The sequence below is a fragment of the Larus michahellis genome, chromosome 7 (assembly GCF_964199755.1).
Source record: "Larus michahellis chromosome 7, bLarMic1.1, whole genome shotgun sequence".
In the NCBI taxonomy this organism is placed as follows: Eukaryota; Metazoa; Chordata; class Aves; order Charadriiformes; family Laridae; genus Larus; species Larus michahellis.
This window is the reverse complement of record NC_133902.1, coordinates 17,672,699-17,699,329: the sequence shown is the minus strand read 5'-3', so window position 1 is coordinate 17,699,329 and position 26,631 is coordinate 17,672,699. Positions and strand designations below refer to the sequence as shown.

At 42.3% G+C, this 26,631-nt stretch overlaps 1 protein-coding gene across 18 annotated transcripts in view; it reads right to left on the bottom strand.

Annotated features, from left to right (window-relative positions):
- The window catches only part of AGAP1 (ArfGAP with GTPase domain, ankyrin repeat and PH domain 1), a 385,263-nt gene that overhangs the window by 103,914 nt on the left and 254,718 nt on the right, over positions 1-26,631 (bottom strand). For 13 of the 18 annotated variants that reach the window (XM_074595890.1, XM_074595893.1, XM_074595889.1 and 10 more), the window contains one exon: positions 16,422-16,583. The exons of the other annotated variants lie outside the window; for them this stretch is intronic. In XM_074595890.1, coding sequence (XP_074451991.1) covers positions 16,422-16,583 — 162 coding nt within the window. The remainder of the gene's footprint in view (positions 1-16,421; positions 16,584-26,631) is intronic. 18 annotated transcript variants of the gene reach the window in all.

Here is a 26,631-nt window from a genome sequence, read left to right as displayed (position 1 = left end):
GCGCCAGGCTTACACGCTGTGCTTTCCCATTTCCCACTACTTCTCTTGCCTGACAAGGTATTCTTCAAATTGAAAAGAGGGCTCCTGAAAGCCCGGCTTCGGAAAACTGTAAATGAGTTCAGGCTTCAGCCCACTGAATGCAATTTCATACTCCTGACTGAATACAAATAATGCATTTTATTTTGTATCAATTACCACGCCTGAGAACAGACGACCACTGCTGGCGCTATTAAATATATAAAAATAAAAAAAAAAAAAAAAAAAAAGGCAAGGAAAAAGGCACGCCAAATTAAAAAAGCAAGCGCCTCATTACTCCACATCTAAACCAGCTTTGACAGAGGCACTGGAACTCATAAGACGCGTTTCACTGGGTTGGGATGGGCTGTTTTGCAGCCATCCCGCGCGTTCAATGTCAGCCATTAGTTCTTCCCAATCGGGCATCAATGTTCAACGCACACCCGAAAAAATATATAATACTAGTAATAATAATAACAATCTGCAGTCTCTCCGAGCTTCAATACTTGAAGTATGAGTCAAAGAAGCAGTTTCACTTTTCACTCGGGAAGCTGACAAGCATGACTAGAGGGGGAATAAAATAACATTCAGTTCGCATAAATATCAAGCGGGCTGCTTGAGACTGATGGGCCAGGAATGTATTCTTAGCCATCATTCTGGCAGACAGGCCCAAGGACACTCATAACTTATTTTACAATCATTTAGTTTCAGCTCAAGTGGAAAACGTGACAACTTATCTCTGCTGACAAGATGCCATATCGAACCTTACAATTAACTCTCCCACGATTATCTGCCCAGCCCATCATTAGCTTTGCAGTTTTTGATTGACGGTACAGGCAGCTTTCCTTGATGATGCTCATCATTTGCAGGGTGTATATCTATATCATACAACATTAAGGACAAAACTCTCCCCTTGCCACGTAGCTGGGGTTGTCCTGACCAGCACATCCTCTGTTCTGCAACTGCTGGGCCACGTTTCTAAGGGATGTACGGCAACACGCTACTGAAAAATGTCATCTTCTCCTCCAAAACAGAGCATCACCATGCTCCAGCCTACGCCTGCTGCTGACTGCAATGTACAGAAGTGAGCTAGAAATGCCCATGCCCTCTCCCAGCAAACCGCCAGCCTTCCTCCCTGCCCTCTCTCCCCACTGTAATTATTAACTCCACTCAGCTGGAAGTGAGAGCTGACACGAGCCGCGTCCTTGTGGTTTACCTCTGCATGCTCACGAGGCGTTAAGGAGGACGCCATGAATTTCACGTGTGCGTTCGGTGACTTTCCGTACCGCCGAGAAAACGTTCTTTCTGATCGAAAGCTGAGTTTTCTAGTTTTGCAGGGTCGTGAAATAACGCCAATCTTATACCAAGGGGTAGGAGAGCTTCTGTGCAAACAAAGCGGAGGCGCTCATTCCAGAAAAAGTAGTAAAATAGTCAATTCGGAGTACATTGAGGGTAAGTTTATGTTTATGCAAGTTATTTGAGGCCATTTTAAAATATGCAGTAGCTCATGCTATGCTCAGGAGCAACAAGAGACACGTGGTAACCAAACCCCTTAAGTTATCAAGAGATGGGATATTAAAAAAAACCCCAATCGCTCTGCTGTTTGAGAAGTGGTATTTCTCTGTAGGTGCACGACACGTGGGGTAAGACAAAGGTTCTGCTCATTCAAGCCTGACCCTCCTTTGCTAGAAATTACAAAACAAAACAAAAAAGCCAATGCAGCTTTTATTTTCCAGAAAGCAAGTCCCATGTCTGCCTCTCCCCTAGATGCCTTTTGTAATTACAGTCATAATAGAAACTCCTTTCAATTATGACGAATTCTGGTAGGAGAAACAAGAGGCGGAAGGGAAGAAGGATGCTGCCTACAACTACAACCCAGAATTACGAGACCAAACATTAAATGAAAAAAGAAAGCAACCAATCTTTCTCAGAAGAGTCTCGAGGGCCGTGCTGTTGTACTGTGCTTTATTTGCCATTTGAAACAGTTACGTTTGATATCCTCTCGCAGTATTATACGATGTTTGTAAAACCTAACATTCTGCACAAATCTCGCTTATCTCTTTATAGGCTTGTTATTTGGAAGCTGCATGCGCTCCAGAAATGGATCTCACAGACAACTCCATTTGTGCCCTCTGAGGACATCACGAGAGCCCTCCTGGATCTGAGAAGGGTAAGGAACCCAACTCAAACCCAGCCTGTGCTTCCTTGGTGCCCCCAGCAGAGGACACGGCTGACGTGCATCCTAAACTCCCAAGCATCTGCTCAGAGAGCGTCTGAGATTCGGATTGAAGCCATTTCTCCTTCCCCCCTTGCAGTGCCTGCACAGCAGAGCTGCAGGAGACACCAAGACAGGAATCAAGGAGGCAAAGAAAAGGAGGGACAATAAGCAGGTACAAGTGTCCCATGCCAGGGTAAAAGGGCTGGGGGTGCAAAAAGATGAGGAAAGGAGGCAACATATAAGGTACGGCAATAGCACAGCACAAAGGCTGAGACACAAAAATCTGAGAGCAGAGCTTCATCTTTGGCCCACGGTTCCTATTCTCTCTCATACACACAGAACCCTCTCTCCTGGGTAACCATTTGCAGCGGAAACAAGGATATTCTGACCTCTTCTATCTTCGCGTCTTTTGATTTATTTCATATTTTTGTCAAATCACCTATTTACAAAAACTTGAAACGAACTCAACAGGTGACGCTATTCTCCACAGACCAAAGTCGAGCTTGATCTGGTTTACATTTTTCTTGCATCTTCTTGTTAAAATTTTCCAACAGGCTTTCAAAGTGAAATTAGACTTTTTTGTCAAGCCCAGCTCCCCAACGCGGCCTTATTCTCAAGTAGCTGGAGATTGATTAATTTGGGTTTTTGATTTGCCGAAGTGACAAGAAGTCAGACGTTACAAAAGCGGGACCAGTGAATGGGATCAATTAAAGAGCAGAAGCAGCAACACAATTAATAGCACCAGGTTCAAGGGGGAAAAGAAAGCGCTGATGACGAAAACAACAGCAACAGCTCTGACTGCAGCAGGAATCTTTGCCGCGACCCAAGGAAGGCTGAATCCAAAGAGGGTGTTTCAGAACTTTTACTATGCCATTAGCGTTGAAATGAAATAAGGCAAAGATGTCGGTAGCTGGTGGACTGAATAATAAAAAAATAGCTGGACACTTTCATCTTCTACACATGTGTTTTAAATAGAGGTGAAAAAAGCAATCCTTTTATTTAAGCAGGGGAAGCAATAGACTAAAACCATCTGTAGTTGTATTTCAGACCCATTTCCCCGAGCTGAGATTTTTCTGGCTGTGAAATCCAATGCTCTACAGCTTCCCTTTACAGCTATTACCATAAACGTTCTATCAAGGTCTTTATATTCCTCCTCTGCCTCAAACCGAAGTTAAAGGGATGCTGCAATTGCACAATGACTGCAGAAGGCTGGAGTCAGGCACGGACGTACAGGACTGGCATTAAAATCCTGTCAAAACTGCAGCTTGGCAGAAGTCTGCGGATAATAAACACTCGTGAGTAGGGGAGACGAGGTTGCGTGAGATTACAGCCTACAGAAAAAAAAAAAACAAACCAAGAACAGGCAAATACTTTTTAAGTACACAGAGCTCATACCTTTGGTAGGAATTAGGCGCATCCGGTCATCGTTTAGCTGAATTCAGCTTGGACACGCAAGCTATCGAGGGCTTAAATTAACCTGCTGCACTGAACGAAATTAAAAGGAAGCTCTGAGCAGAACTGGGGGACGGAGATGAAAGAGCCTCAGGAGTATTCGCTTTCCACGGCGCCTGCCATTTTTCCAGCCTTGTGCCTAGAGCCTGTAAATCACAAAAGCTATCCTGTCATGTACAGAAAGCCCCACTGAATGCCCAAGTTACTGCCTCCCTTCCTTTAATAGCAATTTCAATTAAATACGAAAAACAAAGCTTCCTTCTTGACAAAAAAAGATCTCCCGGCTTTTGGAGGGTCTGGCTTTTGATAGGTGGTAGCACGCCTCAAGCAAAGCGGACCTGAAGGCACGTTTGGCCTGACAGGATCGTTTCCACTCGGCAGCCTAATAAGCCACTTTGTGACAAGCGAGGGACATCATCCCCAGACCCACGAAAGAAAGCCAGGCTCATGACAGTAAAGCACAGATATCGGAAGGACCGTCTTCAATGACTTCAGAGACAGTAAGACCCTCGTTACCATCTCCCTTAACCAAAGGAAAGACAAAGTTACCTCTAGCTCATTTCCCACTAACAGGCAATGTCTGCCCCATCTTAAAGGAAGCATGAAAGCAAAAATGCAACACAGTGTTTGAAAAAGCCCCCACTAAAGTACACTGCTCACTAAATTTTCCCTCCTAAGGAGCAAAATATTACGGTGCTAGAGAAACACCATCCTGCTCCCCAGAAATCAGAGTATTGCTAGCAAGGAAAAGAAGCAACCCTGTCCTGTCCCATCAACTCCCTTTCAAAGCCATCCTATGAAGTAAGCTCCTTGCACCACAGAAGGAATTTACCATCTTTTCCTAAGAGACCCTCCTGTGTTGCCACTCAGGTGACAAGCATCAGCAGTAAGGACTAACTGTATTTTAGAGGAACAGCAAGCCTCAGAACAGGAACAAGACACTAGGTCTTTCCCTCTGTACATCTTGCCTAAAGCAGGTTCAGGTCAGGGGCAGAGATATTATAAACCTCTCCCCAGGTTAACGTAGTTTGCTAATTTATCTTATCTTGCGTTACACAGATGCATCTTTGTGCTTGCCTCCTTTGTACCGTGCGCTAAATATGCCCTGTGGAAAGACCAACAATGACAATTTGTTTGAATACATAAGGACAACAAACCAGAAAGAGATGCAAGCCTTAGATGGTGCAGGATGCCACCACATCCCAAGGCAAACTAGCTTCATGGCTCCCACCGAGCAGACCTACAGTCTAGATGTATAAGGGATGTCTCTAATTCTTCTGGCATAACGCTTTCACTGGGCAGCATCAGATCTGTTAAGAAGATGTGATTCTTACGTGGTGTCACCCTGAATTGCTACAAACAGGGTGTACAATGCTATGGGCGTTGCTTCTCCTGGCCATCAACTGTATACAAAACGGAGAGGGGAGGAATATTACAAAAGGCAGCTGGTTATGGGGATTAATTTCAGGTATCTAGTTCTTAGGGACCCCATGAGGCAGAAAGAAGATGGATGGTCCTTTCGAAGTCAAACCGTACAGCGGTGGAATGGTTTCAGGGCAGCATCTCTTGGTTTCTTTCCAGGTCATGCGTTGGTTAGTCTATCTGCCGCTTTTGAAGCCAGGTAGATAATCAGACACCTCAAGAATAGTTACCAGCTGCAGCACACTGTTCCCAGTGAACCCATCAAGATGATCCCAAGTAATGGCGATTTGCAGAAAAATAAACACTTGCAGCATGTCTAAAAGACATCTTGGATGAACAAGCTACACCATGATCAAGTACACACAATATTGTGTGACGAACACTATTTTATATCCTTGGTCTAAATGATACGTGTAATAAATTCACCTCAATTATACAGAGTGGGTGAGAGCTCCACCCTGATCTAACAATCAGCATTGTCTTCTAATTGCAAAAAAACCTCATTTCACAATATTTTGCTTTGAAATAGAGCCTTCAGGTCTCGAGGCACTTGGAAAATAATGAACCCGTGCCTTACTGAATCATTTCCTACTAAAATATTTACCTTGTATTTCAAGATAGGCAAAAGAAGACAGAAAGGAAGAACTGACTCTCTTCAAAGAAATGCTCAGAGGCAGAGATAGCGCCACGTCTCTTGTCTCTACTCTTGTACTTTAACCTTCAGTCTGTATAACCTGTGGATAACTTCAAGCATCAAACCCACTCACTGGTAATTGAGAAGAGGTTAGGAAACTCTCCACTGTTAGCCCGCAAGACTTCAGTGACAAGCCCTAATATCAGTGTTCTGGAAAAAAATAGAGAGACTTTCACTATTAACACTTTACAATTAAAGCTGTATAGCAAACAGGCAGTTAAGTGCATCACGCGAGGTGGGAAATGGCTAAGGCTTTGCTGGTAACGTATGCCACGAGCAGCAGTGTCAGAAAGGGAAAGAAATAATGGAAGCAACAGCAAAGATACTCTTAATCAAAGGGAAACCCGAACATTTTCCTATTGCAGAAACCTATAGCCAAAAAGTAAAGCTTTTAACATAAAGCTATGTCTTTGCTGCCTTTTATAGATGTCAGGTGACATACTGGCATTGACAAACTTTTTTTTCTTCCTTAACTTCTAAATGTAATCAAGCACTCTTCCTAGCTCTTACCAGCTCTTCTACGGGTTTAGATAACCCAAGTCAGGACCCTCCTTTTGCCCTCACAAAACCCACGCATCGGAAAAGCCACTCGCCTAGAGCAACTCGCGAACTGGATACTCCTCATCGACCCGGACCGCAGGTGGCACACGCGATCACCGAATTAAGGGATGATATCAACTGTAACAAATGAAGGGCCCAGAGACTTGAAAGGAGATGCTTTTCCACCTGCAGGAAGGCCAGGTCTCTGCGCTTCAGCTGTCCCCCAACAATCGGCAGGTTGTGAAGGAGCTGCGTATTGGATTTAACACAGAAGCTTCTTTCACTCCTTGAACCGCAGATGCTGTGAAGAAGCTTTGAAGCGTTGGATTCCATAGGTAACGTATACACAACATTCCTCTGCCCCACGCTCTGTGATCTGGGCTGGAAAGAAACTGAGCCTGCAAACAGACAGGCTTGATGAGACAACTGCTCTCCTCTTAACTGGAACAGAAACTTCATTAAGCCGGAGAAGAAATAAAAGCATCGTGTGTGTTTAAATGTTAAACAAGAAATCTAATTATTACAGGCATCTATTTGAACTACCAAAGTATGGACATATGATGACAAAATTCTGAAATCAGGAATTACTCCAATGGTAGCTATACAGTAACTTTTCGCTTTCTCAATTTTATGTTTAAAACTTTACTAAACTTTATCTGAATTTAAAATGTAGACTATTATTATATAAATTTAGATAAAAAGATTAAGAAAAACACAAGTGTACTGATCTGGGAAGTTTACTAATTTCCCTGCCTAAGTCTTACTGATAAAGTCCTTAAATATGGAATGCATTGGGCTTGTTAAATTTTTAAGTCATGTTACTTGAATTAGCAGAGTTTATAGCATGCCACGCTATGCCCTTGCAGTATTATGTCTTTCCTGGATGTTTACTTGAAAATGTGTCTCTCAATTTATATTACTCTCTGTAAACAAGATTTTATTTTTCAAAGTTCATAAACTCCTGTAGGACACTGTGTGAATCCGGCTCATGGACTTATTTCCTTGCAATTGTAATTTATCAAGATACGTCACTCCTGAATACATACAGGCATCCTCTCATCACATGCAGCTCTTCGGCTTTAAATAGCTAGTGCCAGAAGATTCGTCCTTCTGCTGCTGCTGCTGCACGCAGTCAACGTGTTCATGTCTCGGCCACTATTTAAGCTTTTTAAGACCACAGGTCACATTTATTCCTGAGATACCAGGAAAAACAGTCACAGCTGATCCTCTATCTCACACTATCTAGCGGCAAGACCAGCCAAGAAACATCACAGCAAAACTCATTCCAAACTGCAACCATTTAAGATTACAGCAATCTTAGACTACAAACACACAAAACCCCCAAACCAATAACCCTTTGAAAGACTAAACGATCTTTTTATATAAATGAGGTTACAGGATGGTGTCCCTGATAAAGAGTTTGCTTTGTACGGGGGCGCAATCACCTTCAATATTAACCCTTCCATTCTGACAGATACTAATATAGAAAGAGAACAGAATTTATATTTTACAGACTTCTAAGTGCAGTATCTGTCAAACGTCGAGCACCTGAGCTACAGGGAACCAGCTTGCAGCTGAAGTTAGACAAGGAGACAGCTGTGGAGATATATATATATATATATTTTAAAACACAACCTGGAGTTAAAAGCACCCCTGTTTCTAGTGATATCGGTGCTGTGTATCTGCTTTCCATACTTGATAAGCACGGATTTTCTGCAGTGGTTGAATACCACGAGTGGGGTACCGCTCCCCACTAACCCTGCACCCAGAAGGTCAGGAATGAGGAACGTCTCCCAGACACAAGCTTGCAGACCTGATAAAGGGAACATTGACTATTCTCACTATCCTGTCAGGCTAAAGTTTATGCTCCATAATAAAAATAAAGTGCTTTGGTCTGAGGTGTTCCGTTTTGGTTTTTTTTTCCCCATTTTCTTGTGAGTGGGGACAAATGGAGAAGGTGTGACAACTAAACCCACCTACAGGCAGAAAAGGCACTGATTTATTGAACATTGCTAGACAATCAAGTCAGATTAATCAACATCAGTAACCACACAAAAAACCCAACAACTTTTTTCTCCCTGATTATAAGGAACGTGCCATACGCTTTCCTATTCAGTTTAAATTTTAAGCAAAATTAAATGCAAAATACCCGTTTAGGCATCCGTAAGTTAACATCAGGAAAAACCAAAGCTTTATAGTTACACTCAAAAAGTTAATTTAGTCACATAAACAATTTATTGACAGACATTTGGCACTTCAGGCTGTGAACAAGATTAAGATGAGCATGAGGCTGCCAGTGTCAAATTATCCGAAGATGAAAACTCTTGCTGTTTTGGAATCAAGCTCAGGATTTAATTGCTGAATGCAACAATTCTTTATATTTTAATCGGGGGGAGGGAGGAGGCAGAAAGAAGAGGATCTCAAAGAAGAAAAGCAGATGGGTTTCTGGAGAGCTGCAGAATTGTAAAAATCCATATAATATAGTGCAGGATCTAAACAGCAGGACTAAGTAATCCAGCAAAGTTGCACATAAATGCCCACGTACCAAGTATCTTCCTTAAACCAACATCACGATGCAGCTCAGTTTAAGCCTCAAAGGCTTATTGGTACAATTTCCCCCTCCCACCACGGACACAGAAACAGAAAAACCGCTTTCATATCTTCCATTCTTTTAACTCGTCATGAAGCAACGCGCTCCCCAATGGATGCAGACTCCAGTTGGACCAAATGGCAATGGCTCATCTACAGTTTGACGTTCACTGAGCTGCAACCCACAGCGTGGATGGCCCGGTGAAAGGCAGACTGAAAGTTGTAAGCAAACCATCAGTGTCTGAACCACTATTCGCAGATGTAGCAAACTAAAGGGGTTTTGCCCCTTGATTACTTTTTTTTTTTTTTAGCATGGCACATGGGGCAGAATTTCAGGAACACACAGAATCACAGAATGGTTAGAGCTGGAAGGGACCTTAAAGATCACCTAGTTCCAACCCCCTGCCGGGCAGGGACACCTCCCACCAGACCAGGTTCCTCCAAGCCCCGTCCAGCCTGGCCTTGAACCCCTCCCGGGATGGGGCAACCACAGCTTCTCTGGGCAACCTGGGCCAGGGGCTCACCACCCTCACAGTAAAGAACTTCTTCCTGATATCCGATCTAAATCTCCCCTCTTCCAGTTTGAGACTGTTACCCCTCATCCTATCACTACACTCCCTGATTCAGAGTCCCTCCCCATCTCTCCTGTAGGCCCCCTTTAGGTACTGGAAGGCCACTATAAGGTCTCCTTGGAGCCTTCTCTTCTCCAGGCTCAGTGCCCTCCTGTATGACAGGACAGGTTTTCCCCCATCATTTTGGCAACACGTACCTAGAGAACACAAGGTAAGAGCCTCTATTTTGTGAATCTGGTAGGAATCTCCCCAAGAAAAGCAACCTTACCTTCCCATTCAATTGAGATTCTTATGGTCTACAGAACAGAATGGGTAAGCATTGGGTCCTGCTACTTCTGGATGCTAACACATTCCTACAAGAACCACCCATTTAGTTTAACACTCTGAAACCCTTTTCAGAGAATTTATCCTTATGCCAACACCATTTTGGAGAAGAAAGCTCAGCGAAAAAACAAATGGGATGTCTGCCCACATCTCAGAAACTTTACGTTTCCCCTCTCCATCTGCCTTCAATCTCAGGTAGGGCACAGGCAACATGACGCTCTCCTGACTAATGCTCAAGCTGTCAGACAATAATCAGATTTCCTTGCCGACCTCCTCTTTCTAGCTGAGGACTGAAATGATATGGCTTCCTCCTCCTTTAAAAAGTTCTAGAAACCAGTATGAAACACCACCACTTCTAGGGTCTTATTTAAATATCAGACTGTCTTTGGTATCTTCCTCTTCATCACGCTGCAATGGAAAAATGATGAATGACACAACTATGAGAATAGTAATACTGAACATCTAGCTGCAAATGTCTTGTCTCAACCTCACATACTTTATGGTAAGAACCCAGAAGAAGACAGGCAACGCTCAGAGAGAATGCAACTTGCACAAGGGAAAACTGCTGAAATGATAGTCTAAATGAGGTGGTGCTGGCAGATTGCTTAGGCAATTTGGCAAATTCCGTTAATTGTGAAAATATGATAACGATATTCCTGTCCTTTTACTCAAGAAAGAGGAGCAGCAACACACAATTTTCTTTGAAACCAAGGATGAAGTTCAAGACCAACTTACTATTATAAGGAACTTATTGGTCTTGCAAGGCACAGCAAGCATTCTGCCCTGCAAGCCTTACAATATTTTGGGGAGCCATAGGTTGCAAAACTGCATTTCCCCCCTGTATAAATTAAAATCGATTTGAAATGTGAAGTCCTGCAGGGCAGTTCTTGCTGCGCAGCATTAGCCACAAGGAAGATGCTACAGCAATTCTGAGAAAATACCCGTTTCCTGTTCCCTTTCTTCACAGAGTAAAGGCACAGACACTACACTGGTGGGAGTCCAGCTACCTAGGACATTGTCGCATAGGAATTTTTAATATTTCTGATTGACCAGGCTACTTCAGCTAAGAGCTCATCAAAAACGCCCACTAAATTTTAATCCTGGAAGTTTTGGAGTGTGCAACCTTGTGCTGAAGGAGGAGCATTTTCCAGAAATTGCTAAAAAGTAGTACTTCATAAGCCAAGTTTCCTCAAGGTATGGCAGGCTGTTCAGAAAGCAAAGTTGTTGTTAGCAGAGTTTACCCTGACAAAGTTTCCCTCTGGAAGCATTTGCCAGAAGCAACTTGTCTGTTGATCACAAAAGGGTGTGAAAAATGCAGGAATATTCCCTTTTCCTTCCTATTTGTAAAGACAATGTGAACTGCTTGCACACATACTGTCTTATACGTGGCAAATTTTAAAATATTAAATATTAGTAACTGCAGGAAACCCTAGAGTAGCTCTAGAACAGCCAGGAAAAAAAAAAAAAAAAGAAGAAAATGACTTTATATTTGATTTTCAGTAATTACTTCCTTCTTTAAAAAGGAGGAAAAAGCTCTTCCAACCCAGACCATCTATGTACACTTAACACAAATAATTCTGAAATTCTATAAATCTATTTAAAATTATATAATTTATCCTAGTCAAGAACTCGCCTATTGAATTCAAACAACTCTGAGCAATGTTTTCTGGGTCACTTTTGAAATGGAAGTGTTATGAAAGCAAGTTGAACCATGTTTTTTTTTCAAGGTATGGCACAGGACTGCACCATTGAATTACTCCAAGTGCTTACGATGAGAAAAGTAAGGCAAGTTGGAAGGTCTGCGTTCCTATAAACACTCCGATGTCCTCCCATACCCCACAGCACGGTGAGAACTCAATTTCACATTAATAAACCTTAACACCAAACTGTTAGGAACTCAAAAGACACCAGGTATTACAACTTACATAAATTACAGCCAAGATCAAATGGCCCGTACAAGCAATTGTACAGTGATAAAGCCTAAGTGGATGATATTTAAACAGATATTTGATTTACTGCAGAATTTTATACCACGCTAGAATTCAAATGACAATTTACAAGTCCAGAGGCAAGAAATCCCTGTCCCATGCAAACTACTGTTTGCAGCACTGTTTCAGAAGAGCTGTATTTTATAACTTTAAGAAAGAAATTCTTCCCTCTGATATGCTCAGGACAGAGTCTGAGAAGCCAAACTATAAAACCTGACATTTAAAAAGAGAATGAACAAGCTACTTCTTCATCCCCAGGTAGGAAATAACATCCTCAGCCTTCTGTGAGCTAAGCCTCCTGAACCTAATTTTTGCAATCTAATACACCTAGCCGTGATTTCTTCCATTAAAAAAAAAATGCTCCGATGCTAAGTTTGAGGGTATGTTTCTCAAGCTCTTTAGAGACGTACAAATTGTGAAGACTGTAGAACAGACAACACCATCTCTTATTAATGGCAGCAGCTCCACTAGCTAATACGAATCTGTTTTCCATCGGAAAAAACTGCATTCTGTACTCAAGTTTGAGATGCCTCACAACAGTTCTCCCGGCCAACTTTTCCTCGATTCCTCGAAACAGTCCTGCCTTTTCCCAGCCAAGAAAATTTGCAGAAGAAAAAGAACGTACGGAATAAAATAAGAGGCGAATTTGCAGAGGAGGAACGGTGCAGATTCACATTCTTGAACCAAACTAACACCTGGACAGGATACGAATGGCTCCCCTGAGACCGGACAACCCCCTTATTCCCCAGCAGTGAGCAACTATAGATAATTCTGGGTGGCGGGGGGGGAAAAAAAAATCCATCAAGGAAAATATTTATCAAAAAAAAAAAATAATTGCAGACTTCCAGTGTTCCAATGCGATCCAGGAAAACCTCTTGGCCAATAGTGGCAGCAACAGTAATTGTTCTAAATCTATCAATAAAGCTAAGCTGGTCCTTCATTGACTGCAAACACCAATTTCTTTCATGGAGGATTGTAAGTTGATGTTCATGGTTTCTCTACCACCATTAGGGTGATAAACAGTTTAAACTACACCAGGATCTGACATGTAGATCAATTCTGGGTCCATAAAGAATCTACACAAGAGGTTCCCGGACAGGGATTTACTGCCCCCAGTTTTTATTCTCTCTCTTGCTGCAAAAATGACTTCTGTCAAGTACTTACAAGACTAAGGAAAAAAAAAAGTAAAAAGAATTAATTTTTCATGTGCTGCTGGAACAGCCGTTTTAAATTTCTGAGTTTTTAAGGCAAATATGTTATTGCATTTAAAATTATGCTGAACAGTGGGTGGTATTTAGCTAAATAGTGAGCCAGTTGCATGATCTGCTCACTATCAAGCAGGCAGCAATTTGAAACACTGAACTAAGCTGCCTGGATTTTCTCCGAGGGCAGTCACAGGCTTCATGTTACCAGTGCCAAATTATATTAGACATTTAATTTTAAACCTCAGGTACTTAAATGTAAAACCTTACAACAGTAATAGTCATAAAGCAGTGGGGCATTCCATTTCAGAGAATGGATTTTTCTATTTTTCCCCTTTAATTTAACCAGCACCTCCTGTTTTGTGGCTCTGCCCACTACAAAGTAATTTATCTAATTAGGAGATGTTCACAGCTGCTTGAAAGACAGAAGCCCCAGGAAACCAAAGGTCTGGTTCGGAAGACTTTGAAAAGTTCTCCAGAGCCACACAAAGTATTAATTTAATGTGAAAAAAAGGTGCAGAGAAAAATTGAATCCCAATATGTTATTTTGTCTACAATAAAACCATGTGACAATAAGCAGGCATATTCTCCAGTACATTGGCATTTGAATTCCAAAAGATGCTTAGCTTCTCGCCATACCTGCTGCTTTCACAGTATTATCTTTTTATGACTAAAATTCAAAAATCTTTTAATGGAGGAAAAAACCCCTGAAATTAAAGAGAGTTTTTCATGCGTCAACTTACCGGCGTAAAGGACACATCTATGAGCTTATCGGAAGATGATACACCGATAGCAATGAATTATTCTTGAGGCTTTGTAGCAGTTTTATCGCGATACTTCTGTTTCTGCTGACCCTTAGTTGCCTAAAACTCACCATTAGTCCAATTTTTCCCATGTATTTATAAAAAAAAAAGCTTTTTTTTTTTTTTTTTTTTTAAGTTAGAACCTCTGCAAGAAATTATTTGAGTCAGGCTTATCCAGAAGTACCCACCAGTCACGTGCATTTTTCGAACACATATTTCATAGGTAATTCTAGCTGTCGTCTCTTTTGATCCAGAAGTAATCGCATATGAATGTCAAGTCAAAAAAAGGTATCGCACATACTTGGAGTACAGAGTTCACGTAGGAGAAAAGGTTCCCTTCGCCAGGAATTTGAACCTAGCTGAAGTGCAGCATCCGGAGCAAAAGACGAGTCCAGCAAACATCTCAAAACCAGAAAGCGCGTTACGAAGTAAAAGGGAAGGGAGAAGGCAGGAATTTAGGTTACATTTCTACTTTTCCACATAGTAATTACTTGCCATTTTTAGGAAGTCTTGAATTCTGCATTTTGAAGATTTTCCTCTACTGCAGCCTCAGTTGTCACCTCTGGCACTAAGGAGCAAGGGGGTGGCATCTGCTCCCCTGTCCATAGGTATGTCAGGTGTCAAGGACCAGAGGCTACATCTTGGTTTTTACTTGCCTTTCTTCTAGTGCAAACAATATTCTCCAACTTTTCTTTAAAAAGCTACAGTACAAAAGAAAGGCGCGAAAAGCTGAAACTTTGATACAGCCTTTTAAAAGGGAAGTAGAATTGGGGTGGATTAAAATGATGAAGCAGCTTGGGAAAAAGAAAGAGAAATAAATTGCCTTACTGTGAAACCAGTTCAGTCTAAAGGAATTTGTGTAGGGCAGTCGTTGCCCTAAAAGCCTAACCAGTTTCCAAAGGAAGGGGTGAGCTGGGTTGACACAGAAGAGAACAGCGCTGAAGCATTTTATCATGCTGTTTAGCAGTATCTCTGGCTCTCACCATGGCTGAAATAAAGGATGCTTGCTTAAAAAAATTCTCGGTCAAAAATCTGTACCATTTTGTTGCAAGTATCACGCTCCTGAAGATGCTGCCCACAAATTTAGAGCTCCAGAAATGTATGTGCTTCAGGCACTATGAACTTGAGAGCTAACGGCACTCAGAGCCAAGCTGACCAAGATTTTAAACTCTCTGTTCTCATAAAGTGGCACTGAAACTGTCCAAGCTTTTTAAAAACACAGAGACAGCATCAGAGCTATATACTCAATTCAAACCCTATGCAGATGCCTACATACATAGACATATATATATGAAAGGAGGGTGTAGAGGGGGGGTCGGTCTCTTCTCCCAGGTAACAGGCAATGGGACAAGAGGAAACGGCCTTAAGTTGCACCAGGGGAGGTTTAGACTGGATATTAGGAAGAATTGTTACACGGAAAGGGTTATAAAGCATTGGAACAGGCTGCCCAGGGAAGTGGTTGAGGCACCATCCCTGGAGGGATTTAAAAGACGGACAGACGTGGTGCTCAGAGATATGGTTTAGTGATGGGTTTTGTCAGAGTTACATTGACAGTTGGACCGGATGATCTGAAAGTACCCTTCCAACCTGGGCAATTCCATGATTCTATGAGATGTATATATATACTTACACATATGGGACATGTGAAATAGTTTTCATACTCTTCTAATTCTCACTACCTTAGGGATAGCCATCAGAAACAGCTTTCTTCCCTCCTTCTCCTATCCTACTCACATTTCTCCCCGTTATCCATACTCTCAATTTCTTCTCAGTTCATTCTTCTCTTTCACACACTCATCGACCTTTCCCCTTCTGTTTCATGAAATTTCCACGGTTTCTCCTCGTGCCTATTAAACCCCATGCTCCTGGACACGTGTGCTTCACTGGTATGAGCGATCTCCTCAGCGCACCACAACAGAAACACCCGAGTCCCAGGGCAACCACTATGGCTGCTCCAAGGATGCTCTCGTTTGGGTAGGCAGCAGGTCGGCTGTAGGTGAAGAGCCCTGTCTATCTCCATCCTTCCCAGGCACTCTTTCGAGGCCAGAGGCACCATTTTGTTACTGAATATCACACATGCCCTTTAAAAACAACAACCCCTCTCTCACTCTCACAATCTGATCACTGCAAAACACCATCTGGAACAGCGTTTGCTCCTTTTCATACTGTTAAACACTCCACAGAGACAACACTACGACTACGCCAGTGCTGTGCATACATTAAAGCAAGAGCACAGACGAGAAAGGACATGCTGATAAAAAGATGTGAAGGATAATTTACTGCCAATACCCACCACGCAGAGTAAGGAAATAAGAATATGAAGTGAACAACCTACGTTACATACCTGAAATTAAAATTAAGCAGTATTAGAATTACATTATCTCTCTTCCTGCTGAAAAAGGATTGTATTGATCTGTTCTCTTTTATCTAATTCCTCCTTTTTCTCTCAGATGCTGGAAGCTTGGCTTCCCACAGAGTATCTGGGTGAACATCAGGTCTTTTTTTTTTTTTTTTTTTCTCCTTCTCTTTTTAGAAAATGCAAACCACCAAACTCCCCCTTCACCCCAAAGCAGGTAACCCCTCCCAGCTCCAGGTTTCTTACCACTGCTAATGCCAGAGTTTGCAATGACTGTTGCCTCACTCCACTGATCTGCACTGGAGACCGAGTAAGAGCGCTGATGCATACCATCCGGACGACTGTTGAAGGAGACTAGACTGATCCCACTTGCCATCTGAGACACAGATGTGCTAGTAGTCACGTTCCCTAGACATAAATGGAAAACAAATTGTGTCAATAGAGAAGACAAAGTTGATTTGCATGAAGATGGATGGGGTGCATCTTTACAGAGCAGAAAACGAGATTACTTAACCAACACAAAAACCTCCCTGAAACTCCGAAGACAACCGTCCTGTGACCAGTTTGGGGCACCAAAGATTTCAGTAGGCCACTCAAACCCAGCTAGGAACTTCTGACAAAAGAGCCTAAATTTTCAAGATGTCAGCTCATTCTGTCCATTTGCCTTCCGGAAATCCACAATCCTGCAACCAGTCACGTTTCGTAGAGGTTCGCCACTTGTTACAGGTAGAGCACAAAAGACAGACTGTGCACAGAAAATACATTTATTCCTGAAAACCACTGTTTACACAAGCAACCGGGATGAGACAACTAAGCCAACTCAGAGAGTTTAGAACAGTCTCCCTCTAAATAATATTTCACATAAGTATGTCCCCAAGTGAAGTCAAATACATAGTGATGGGGAGGCAAATAACTACCAGCATTGCAAGACCAAGCAAAAAACTTACTCAGATTTTTTAATCTTAAAACAGTATCATGACACAAAGCACGCACTAGAGGCTTGTTCCATTGATTGCAAATATCATTCCTGTGTCTCGTCCCACAGCAACACACCCTTCACAACTCTAACTGAAGGCCTACAACACAAAAGGTGAGATACAAAGAATAGCCTTTACCCAGTAAACACGAGAAATAATTTTAGTATTTTCATGATTGTTGAGGTCTAGAACAATAAAATGCTGGGAGGTGTGTGCGAGGGGGAGCAATAGGGACAGGTTTCTCACCATAAAACAGCAGAAGCGTAATCTGGTTGAATAAATTTTTGAGTCAGAACAATTAACATCTTTCCAGAAACTCACGTTTCTCATGGTCTTACTCACAACTCGATACGGGCCAAAGGGTGCTCTACGGTTTTGGTTTCTCAGCACGTTTTACTCCTTTCCTACCACAGGACTTGCACATTATAAAGATACAAATATTGCACAATGCTAGTTTCATTCCTCACGGCAGGCTTTCCAAAGGTACCCCACAAATCTTCTATGGATTTAATAATACTCTGAAAACACACGTAAAGGGAAGGAAACAGACACGATTTTATAAAATACCCTAACACTTCGCATTTCCATTGCACCTTCTACTGATGAGTTCAGAAAAATTAATGAATTAATTTTCAATGCTCCTGTGAGGTTGTTAATTATCTGCTATCATTTCCCCCATTTTTCAGAGGTTAAATGACCCAGGGCCACAAAGGAAGATTGTGGCAGACTTGAAAATAAAACCCAGATCTCCTGACTCCCAGTTCTATCATTATGTCTTTTCCCAGAGCAGCCTTTGGGAATACAGCAGAGCTTAGTGAACTACTTTGTGTTTATTAGAGTTGGCATAATTGTCCCTTTCTCTCCTCCCCTTTCCCAAGACTAAATCTCGTCTTTAGTCCTTAACACAGATCTGTCACTACAGCATCTGTCCATCTGAGTCTTGAATGCACTTACTCAGTCTCAAGAACTTCTGTTTGGCAATCTCTACTTTGTAGACATGAAATACGTACAGAAAAACTAATTTGCTCAATTATGCAAAGTCTGAGGTGGATTTTGGAACCATGTTGGGACCTCTCAAGGCAGTGCTTTAGCTACTAGCACATAATTTCTCTCTAATCACCTTCCCTGGGCAACCCTTTTGTCCAAAGGATTCCATATATAGAGCATCATCCACCAAACTGTTGAAAAAAATTATGCCTTGAACAACTGGTCCGCTTCAGGACATTGTGTGCTTGACCCCCATCAACCGAGAGCAATTTGCTAATACCAATGTTTTAGCACCTTCTGAAGACATATTCCAAAGAAATGTTCAGCAAAGAAATCAGGCCTACAGAAACGAAGGTACAAAGCAGAGGATCAAATTATAGCTCAGTATTTTAAAGTCACAATAGAAAATGGAAACACTAGGTGACAGTATGTATTTTGAGGTCTCATAAGAAATACCTCCTTTGACATGAATTTCTGTGACGCCGCTGATGCTCACTTTGAAACAACCAGCGGGGGTTTCCTCTGGTTTTCACAATCCAGAAAAACTATGAACATTAACAAGTTATTTTGATGATACACCAAATTAAAGGGAGTGGCTGACATGAATGACAGAGCTTAAGACCAAATGGGCTCTAGAAACTTGAGATTCAGGCCAATATAAACACCATGTGGTTCAACAAGGAGAAGTCCTAACCTCTGCTCCTGGGGCAGAACAACCCAGTGTAGTAGCCGACGCTGGGGACCAGTTGGTTGAGTAGCAGCATTTCTGTGAAGAACTCAAGAGTCAACAATGGATGTCACAACGTGTGTTAACACTGTACCCAACACAAACCACAAGCTGAGCACACCATGATGGGCATCTGAAACACTGTACTCAGTTCCGGGTCCCCCACTGCAAGAGGACTGTTGGGAAATGGGAAAAGAGCCAGCAAAGAACCGCCAAGATGGTTAAAGGTCTTATACACATGGCCCATGAGTGCTGAGGGAGCTGGGCTGGTTCAGTCTGGTGAACAAGAGGACAATGGATGATCTAATAACTGCCTATAGCTACCAGAAGGACATTTATAAAGATGAGGGAGCCAAAAGCTTTTTAGTTGTAGATGATATAAAACAGCAGCCGCGCTACAGCTTGGCAAGTTCACATGCAGTACTGGAAGAGGTGACCAAAAGAGGCTGGGGGACCTCCATTCTCTCACATTTCCAAAGCTTAGCTACACAAAGACACAGCTGAACTTACCCAACGCTGGTGACAATCCTGCTTCTTCAAGCAGGAGGGTGGCACAGATGATCTCCAGAGGTCCCCTTCAACCAACGTTTCCAGGGGTCTCCGAATTACTAAACAGGCTTTCTCTTTTTCCTTCCATCCCAAAGGAAAACAAGACAACCTTTCTGAACTCAGAAGCTGCTCCGCATTCCCATTTGATTCCAAACATTTTCAACAATTTGCACTTTGACACATCTTAAGCAGCAAAATGGCTGCAGTCCCTTTGACTGCAACATGAGTTGCACCCACAGGATAAGAGATACCTACAGGTCCTTTAGATCTGCATTGTTTTTAAAAGAACTTACAGAAAAGTTACCAACTTTTTTCTGGTCTTGTTTCTGATTTTGCTTATTAGCCTTTAACTTCGCAGATCAACTTTACAAAATCGAACTTACAGGTGACAATTACACAGCAGATTAATCCAAACTCTTTTGTTTTGCTTTGTTTGTGCTGTGGAATCTTTTCGGGTATCCTAAGTTGGGCATCCTAAGATTGTTAGTGGTAAACGGTTTTGGAAACAACTAATTTTTTCACAAGGACCTAACCCTGCCAAGACCCAAGAGCAAAGCCACAAAAGCGCACTTTTAGCCCGTAGCCATCTTTCACACTGCACCTAGTAAAGTGGGAAGCTACACATGATGAACTCCTGCAAGAGCGTCTTCGTCACGAAGATCACGAAGGAGAAAACTGGTACATGAAAGCCGAGATGGAGCATTTCCTAGGTATCATGGGAAAACAGAAACAATTACTGGACACCTTCACCTGGATGACATATCCCCATTACTCTGTGCCAGGTTGCTGAATTACAGAGAGCAGCCATATTTGTATGTTGCCACCTTCCACCTAGTTCACGAATTTTTGAACAAAAGTCTCCGGTCACATTCTAACCATGATGCAAAACGAAAAATTTAATAGGACGCCCAACATAATATCAAGAGTTCTACATCACCATGTCAGCACCAAAAGCTTTATGTTCACCTTAGTGCCATTATTCACAAACTCCACACCCCCCATTATGACATCAGCCTGTTGAGGAAGTGATTTATTCAGCAAATCAAATAGGAATTTTTCTTTCACTTCACATTTCTGAAAGGCGTGGGCTGCCAGCAACAAACAGGTGCCAAGTCCCATCGTCTAGTACTTTACTGATGAATGAGGCAACCCAGCTCCCCTCTGTCTTTTATACTGCCATAGTTTGGCAACTCCGCTACCTGCAACCCTTGTGATAACATTCATCCAAGGTTAAATTCCACTTTGTTCACGTGCTGTATGATTTTCATGATATATCAGACCACGCAAGCCAGAACTCACGGGTAGACATCAGAAGGGCTGGACTACAGAAAGCAGTGTGCCCTTTCCTCTCCCCCTCCTGAACATGTTCTGCTCTAGCACAAACTTGTTACTTACCACCTTATTTGAAAATCGTTATTTCCCAACCCATCGCTCATTTTTCAGTTTCATGTGTTCCATTCAGGACATGTATTCCACCACCCAAGTAGGCGCTAATGCTGTCACAGCAAAACAAGGACCGCTGGAAGTCAGCTGCTGTCCTTGCACACTTTGTACACTGCACAAAGCTTCTACAAAACAGTCCTGTATTTTTTTCCCCCATCTATAACAGGCAAACCTCAACGCAAACCTCCACAAAGCAACTGTCCTTTATTTTTGCTCGAGGATAAAGCCTCAACAGCAGAAATCACCTCGGCCTGTAGCAGACAAGCAAGAGAGAGTTAAAAAGAGGAGGCCGGCAATACTCATCGAAAAGTAAGCCCGGCTTGTTGGGTTGTGATGCCTTGATGCGTTCTGCATCCGTTGCCTCCCCCATGTGTACATGTATACGTACATACGTGTATATATATCTCTATATCGATATATATCTCAACATTAACAAGAAATCCATGGTCAGCTACCCGGCCCATTCTGGAGCTGTGAAAGAGCGCCTCTTCAAATACATCATATATGCATCAGCTGGTTGCTTAAGTTGATTAGCAGGGGGCAGTTAAATTACTATGCTAATCCATGTATTCTCAGCACTGTTTCCTTGATATGGATATGTGTATATGCTTACTGGGAAGCCTTGATTAGTTCAAGCTTCAATGTGTCAAAGGCTCCAGATTCTTTCCAAAGAATAATTTTAGCTGTACTCACATCCCTAAAGTGTGGGAGCTGATTTGAAAAGGTACTTACCTCTACCATATGCTATTTTTCTTTAAACAATTTGCATTTCAAAGTGAATATGGCATTTATATTTGAATGAATATCAGTATGTTGCCAGAACCGGTCTCAAATGAGCAAAAAAAGATGCTGGTCTCCTATTGAACAAAAATGTTTTCATCTACCAAAGGAGCATCAAAGGAAGAGTTCCTCTTTCTAGCTCTAGACAGCTTTATTAAAACTATCTTTTCTGATATTATAAAATACCCCGTTATGATCGCGCTTACAAAACGTTCAAACAATTAAGCTTTACAAAAACCATCCAAATTAAGATTCAAGGTAATTTCCAGGTTTGGTCAACGCTCAGCAGAAGAGCCTTTGAGAAAAGTGAGCACGCTCCCACAAAGTCCAATTTATATCTCCATCTATTCAGTGTAAATAGCCACCGGCAGCAAAGAGCAAGTAAAGACAAGAGACTCGGCACAAGAGGAATTAAGCAGAGGAGCGCGGGCCTGCGTGGATGGATGGAGATATGCATTAAGAGGCTGATAGAAACACACGCGCTGGGGGCAGAACGTGTCTCCCCTTCCTACGCGCAGAGGGACTCTCTCTGCTCTTCAGACTCAGTTGTTTCAGATTTACAAAACAGCATACCAAAAACGCCAGGCCAGATTGCAATACTTGGAAACATTATAAAAACAACCAAGATTTATCGAAAGTTTTAATAAAATATGCAATAAATAAAGCGCAACAGAAATGTTATCTTACATGTACGCAGTAACCCGCCCAACCAAAATAATAAACTATTTAGGGTTTTTGTCATGTTACTCTTGCAGCAGAAGAGTAGGGTGGACAGCATTTTAGCAATTCCTCTTTTGCTGTATTTTAACTTAACAAAAATAATACAGCGCCTCATCACTGGGCAGCACAGGCTATTTTAGCAGACGCATCGCCTCAACCTAAGCTTTCACCAATGATGGTACCCATTAATTACAAATGCAGAATGAATATAATTCACACCTATACCCTAAAAAGTGGGATATAAGTGACTTAAATCCATGGAGGTGGTCGCCGTTTCCTGCTGCAGAGAGAGCTGTGATTTTTCCCAAACAAATCGGTTACAAGAAGTTTTATATTCAGGAGTGCAACTAATATAGTGTTGAATTTATGAGACAAGGAGACACTGCAAGAGTCGTGAAGCAGAACTATATTTTTCCATGAAGCAGCAGCGTATGACACCCGCAGAGAGCGGCTGCACAGAAGCACAGAAAGACCGAATCAGATGAACTACAGCCTACCGCTCTGCTTTCACCACGGCCACGTTTTATTTGTGTTAGGCTCTTCATGTTCACGACAAGTTTCTCTTCCAAAAAAAGAAATAAACCTCTGAAGGCCAGAGGGCTGCGCTCACCAGCTGTTAGAACTAATGAAAAATGCATTAGAGTTGTGGGTCAGGAAATCCTGACTCTTGATATCAGAGGGTTAATTGTTTCAAATCATGTTGGGTCAATTTCTGTTGCTGGAATACTGCCTATTCTTGAAATGTCCTCTAATTCAGCAAAAGGCACTGTTAGATCGGCTGTTGGTCGCCTGCTCAAAACCCATACCCAGCCCCGCTCCCTGAAGTTCCTTCAGACATTAGGGTGCAAAAGGGAAGTGAAAAAGGCCACTTTGGTAGCTGTAAAAAGCCAACAAGCGTTCTCTTCCCCGTTCTTCAATTCTGCATTATGTTTATGAATTAATTCCCAGAGTCGTGCAGAAATCTTCCCAGTGGACGAAACTTTCCTAAGAAGTGGATAACCACCCAAGCAGTGCCACTTGCTGCCTTCTGCTTTGCCAATATGAATGTTGGGACAACTCCTGCTTTAGCTGAGGAAAATTCAGGAACGGCGCTTCTGGGTTCCGTCAGTGTTCTGCTTCAGATCCCAGCATCCATCTTTTACAGATGCATCCCCCTTCCCTTGCCAACTCTGGAGATCACGCCCTGCATTGAAACGTGGGAAAACTGCTACTCGCAGCTCCTTGCTTCTCCAAGTGAGTAACGTCCGCATGGGAAAGGAAGGTACTGCCCAGGTCTCAGGGCACTGTCTGGCCACATTCTTGGGAAGATGAGCTGTGGGACCAGGGCTGGAGAGCTCCAACTTCCATAACCAGGTTCTTGAATGCTTTTATTAACAGGGGAAAACCTACTACAGTATTACTACGGATTCTGTTTCGATCTGACAGCAGTGTGCAAATAGCACATCATTCCTGCCTTGGGCTTATCAGGGACCTGAATAACTTGAGGTTACTTGTACATGGACAAGAAAGAGTGAGACAACAGTCTCTTTCCAAAACACACCGATTCCAGTATTGCAATTCTCCTTCAATACACTGACAATCATTTTCAATACTGTAGCAGACAACTCGCTTTGGGTTTAACTGATTTTTATGTTTTTCTTCAGAAGCATTTATTATCTGAACAAATTTCCTGAAGATAAGCAGCTATTAATGGAGGAAGACCTTCCATCTCGCAGCCTGGCAGGCAGCCTCTGCGAACCGAGCGTGATTAGTAGTGTACAAAGCGAGAAGGGTCAATACTAATGAACAAACAAGGCAATGCCAAGAAATATCCTGGCAGTGAAGGACACGGTGCTGGGAGTATAACAAGAAAAGCTATTATTCTCAGAGCGGGCCAAACCAACACAGCAAGTGTGGAGGAAAATCAAGTCATCAGAGGAGACATCTCTCCCAAAAGAAAGTTAAACCCAAGATCTTCACCAAGGGCTTCTGCTCCAGATCCTGGACTATTTATTCTGCTGGGATCAAAGCATGCTTTCCTTTCCCAGTAGGCATATTACTATTTTTCCAGTAGTTTTAACGAATAACAGCAATAAATAATGTATCCTCCACCTTCTGGCCAAGACCTCATTGAGGTTACCTGCTTGTTGAGGGACTGCATCTTTAAGACCCAGAGGTGACCATTTTACACCGGCAAATGCTTTACTTTGTCCTGTTGTTATTTGGCTATGAATCCTATTAACAGTTGTGAATTTAGCTTTGCAAAAAAAATAACAGTGCAAAATCAACTAATTCCGTGGTATTATGCCGCTCGCATGTCAAGCAATGCATGTGTAGGGGCCTGAGGCAAAAGATATAAAATGCTTCCTAATCCCTTTGACTGTCTGTGGAAGTTAATATGAAATTGGAAAGAGGGTGGGAGGGGGGGGGTCTTACCTGTGCGCTGGATCCACAACAAAACCCGGTAAGATTAACCGACCTAACTTTGGGAGCGTTCCGCCAGCCGACAAACCTCCCCAAACCCTGCGAGCTGCAACCAGAGCCTCTTCGGGATGGGGCAGGACGACTGCCGGCATTCAAACATCCTCCAGACTCTTAACAAAATGGAACAAAGAAACTTTATTTTTGAAAAAGACACAATAGATACGAATGCGAGATGACTTTTTTTTTTTTTTAAATAGCTATTGCCACTGTAACAGCAGCTAAGTGAATGCATGTCTGCAGTGTGAGCAGTTTTGATAAACAGCCACTGCGGGCCACACAACGGGGATAATGTATCCTTAAGTACTGCCAATGAGCTGCCATTCTGCACAGCCAATTACTTCTGTGCGTCTGTCACTCAAAGGAAAAATGACTGAGCCCATTAGATCAAACCTTTGTCACTGTTCCTAATGCACTCTTAGGCCTCATTAATCTGAGGGAGCAGCAACACAGCCGCCGGTGCCTCATTGCCTCCCCCACAACAGGCCCACGTGAATCTTCTCATCTCTCCCCCAAGTGCACCACGTTAATCAAGCTCTCCTTATTACCCCGGTCCCTGTCACGGCGGAGAGCGCTCTCTCTCTTAAATGCTCTCATTATGGTCCATCTTTAGAGCCGGCTGAGTGGGGAGAAAAAAAAAAAAAAAAAAAAGAGGGAAAAAAAAAAGAAAAAAAAGAGCCAGAGAAAGAGAAGAGGAAAAAGCAAGTCCGATCACATTAATATTCATGACAATAATTAGTATTCTAGGTCACTGAATATTCATGCTATTAGTTTGGTTTTTTATGGGTTTGCTGGATGTCCTGATTGCTGGAGTGTGGAGGAAAACAGCATGGTTGGGACTTTAGATGTCAACGGCAGTTCAATACTCAAAACACATTTGTGAATTTTTTTTCCCTTTTGGTAAATCAGCTTCAACCCTCCTGATGGCTTTAATATTTTAAAATCACTGGGGGAAAAAGAACGAGCAATTTTGCAAAGGTCTTAACATCCAACCGGTTAGTATAACAACGTGTAACCGTCAAAACTCGGTGAGATCGCATCGGGTGGACAAGACAGATCTGTGATTTTATTCAGGATACGGCGCAACGCAGGCATGAAAATCAACCCGAGTGAAACAGGCACAGGCTGAGCAGCAACGACTGCATCTTGTCCGGCATCTACAGTCATCTGCCTGAAGCTTCACAACACATTTCTAACCCTTTATCTACCCTAATTGTCACTAGAGATGGGCACCATTTGCCCACTGTTAAGAAAGAATCATAAGACAGTTCATTGTTTCCTTCTTTCCCTAAAGAGAACATCAAGCAAACTCTTTTTTTCCCTTTCAATATTTAACAAATGCAGGGTTTTTTTTATCAAATATTTATTTCATTAGCACTAATATTTGCCTTGCTCCTTTTTTCTCCAATACTAAGGAATATAGGGTACTAACAGTGCAAGTTTATTTCTCTCTAGTTATGGAAAGGGCAAATTCTTCTCCAAAGGAACTGGAGAAGACTACTTTGAGGGATCACCCTCTAGTGGGATGAAAGGAAGATCTCCCAACATGCTTAAAATTGGGCTTTTTTTTTTCCCCCCTTCAAAACGAGCAAACTGACAACTTCTTCCGTTCGGTACAGCTGTATATCACTGAACTAACAGCAAACCCAACCAAATGGAAAATTGACTTGGGTGATTAATGACAAAAGTAAGTCACAAACTTGCGTTTGTGATCTGTGGCAAAACTGTAAACCCCACGCTCAAGTTGAAGCATGGAAAATGCTTCCTGTTAAGTCAAGTCACCTCACGTACCACATCAGGCTACAAAATTAGT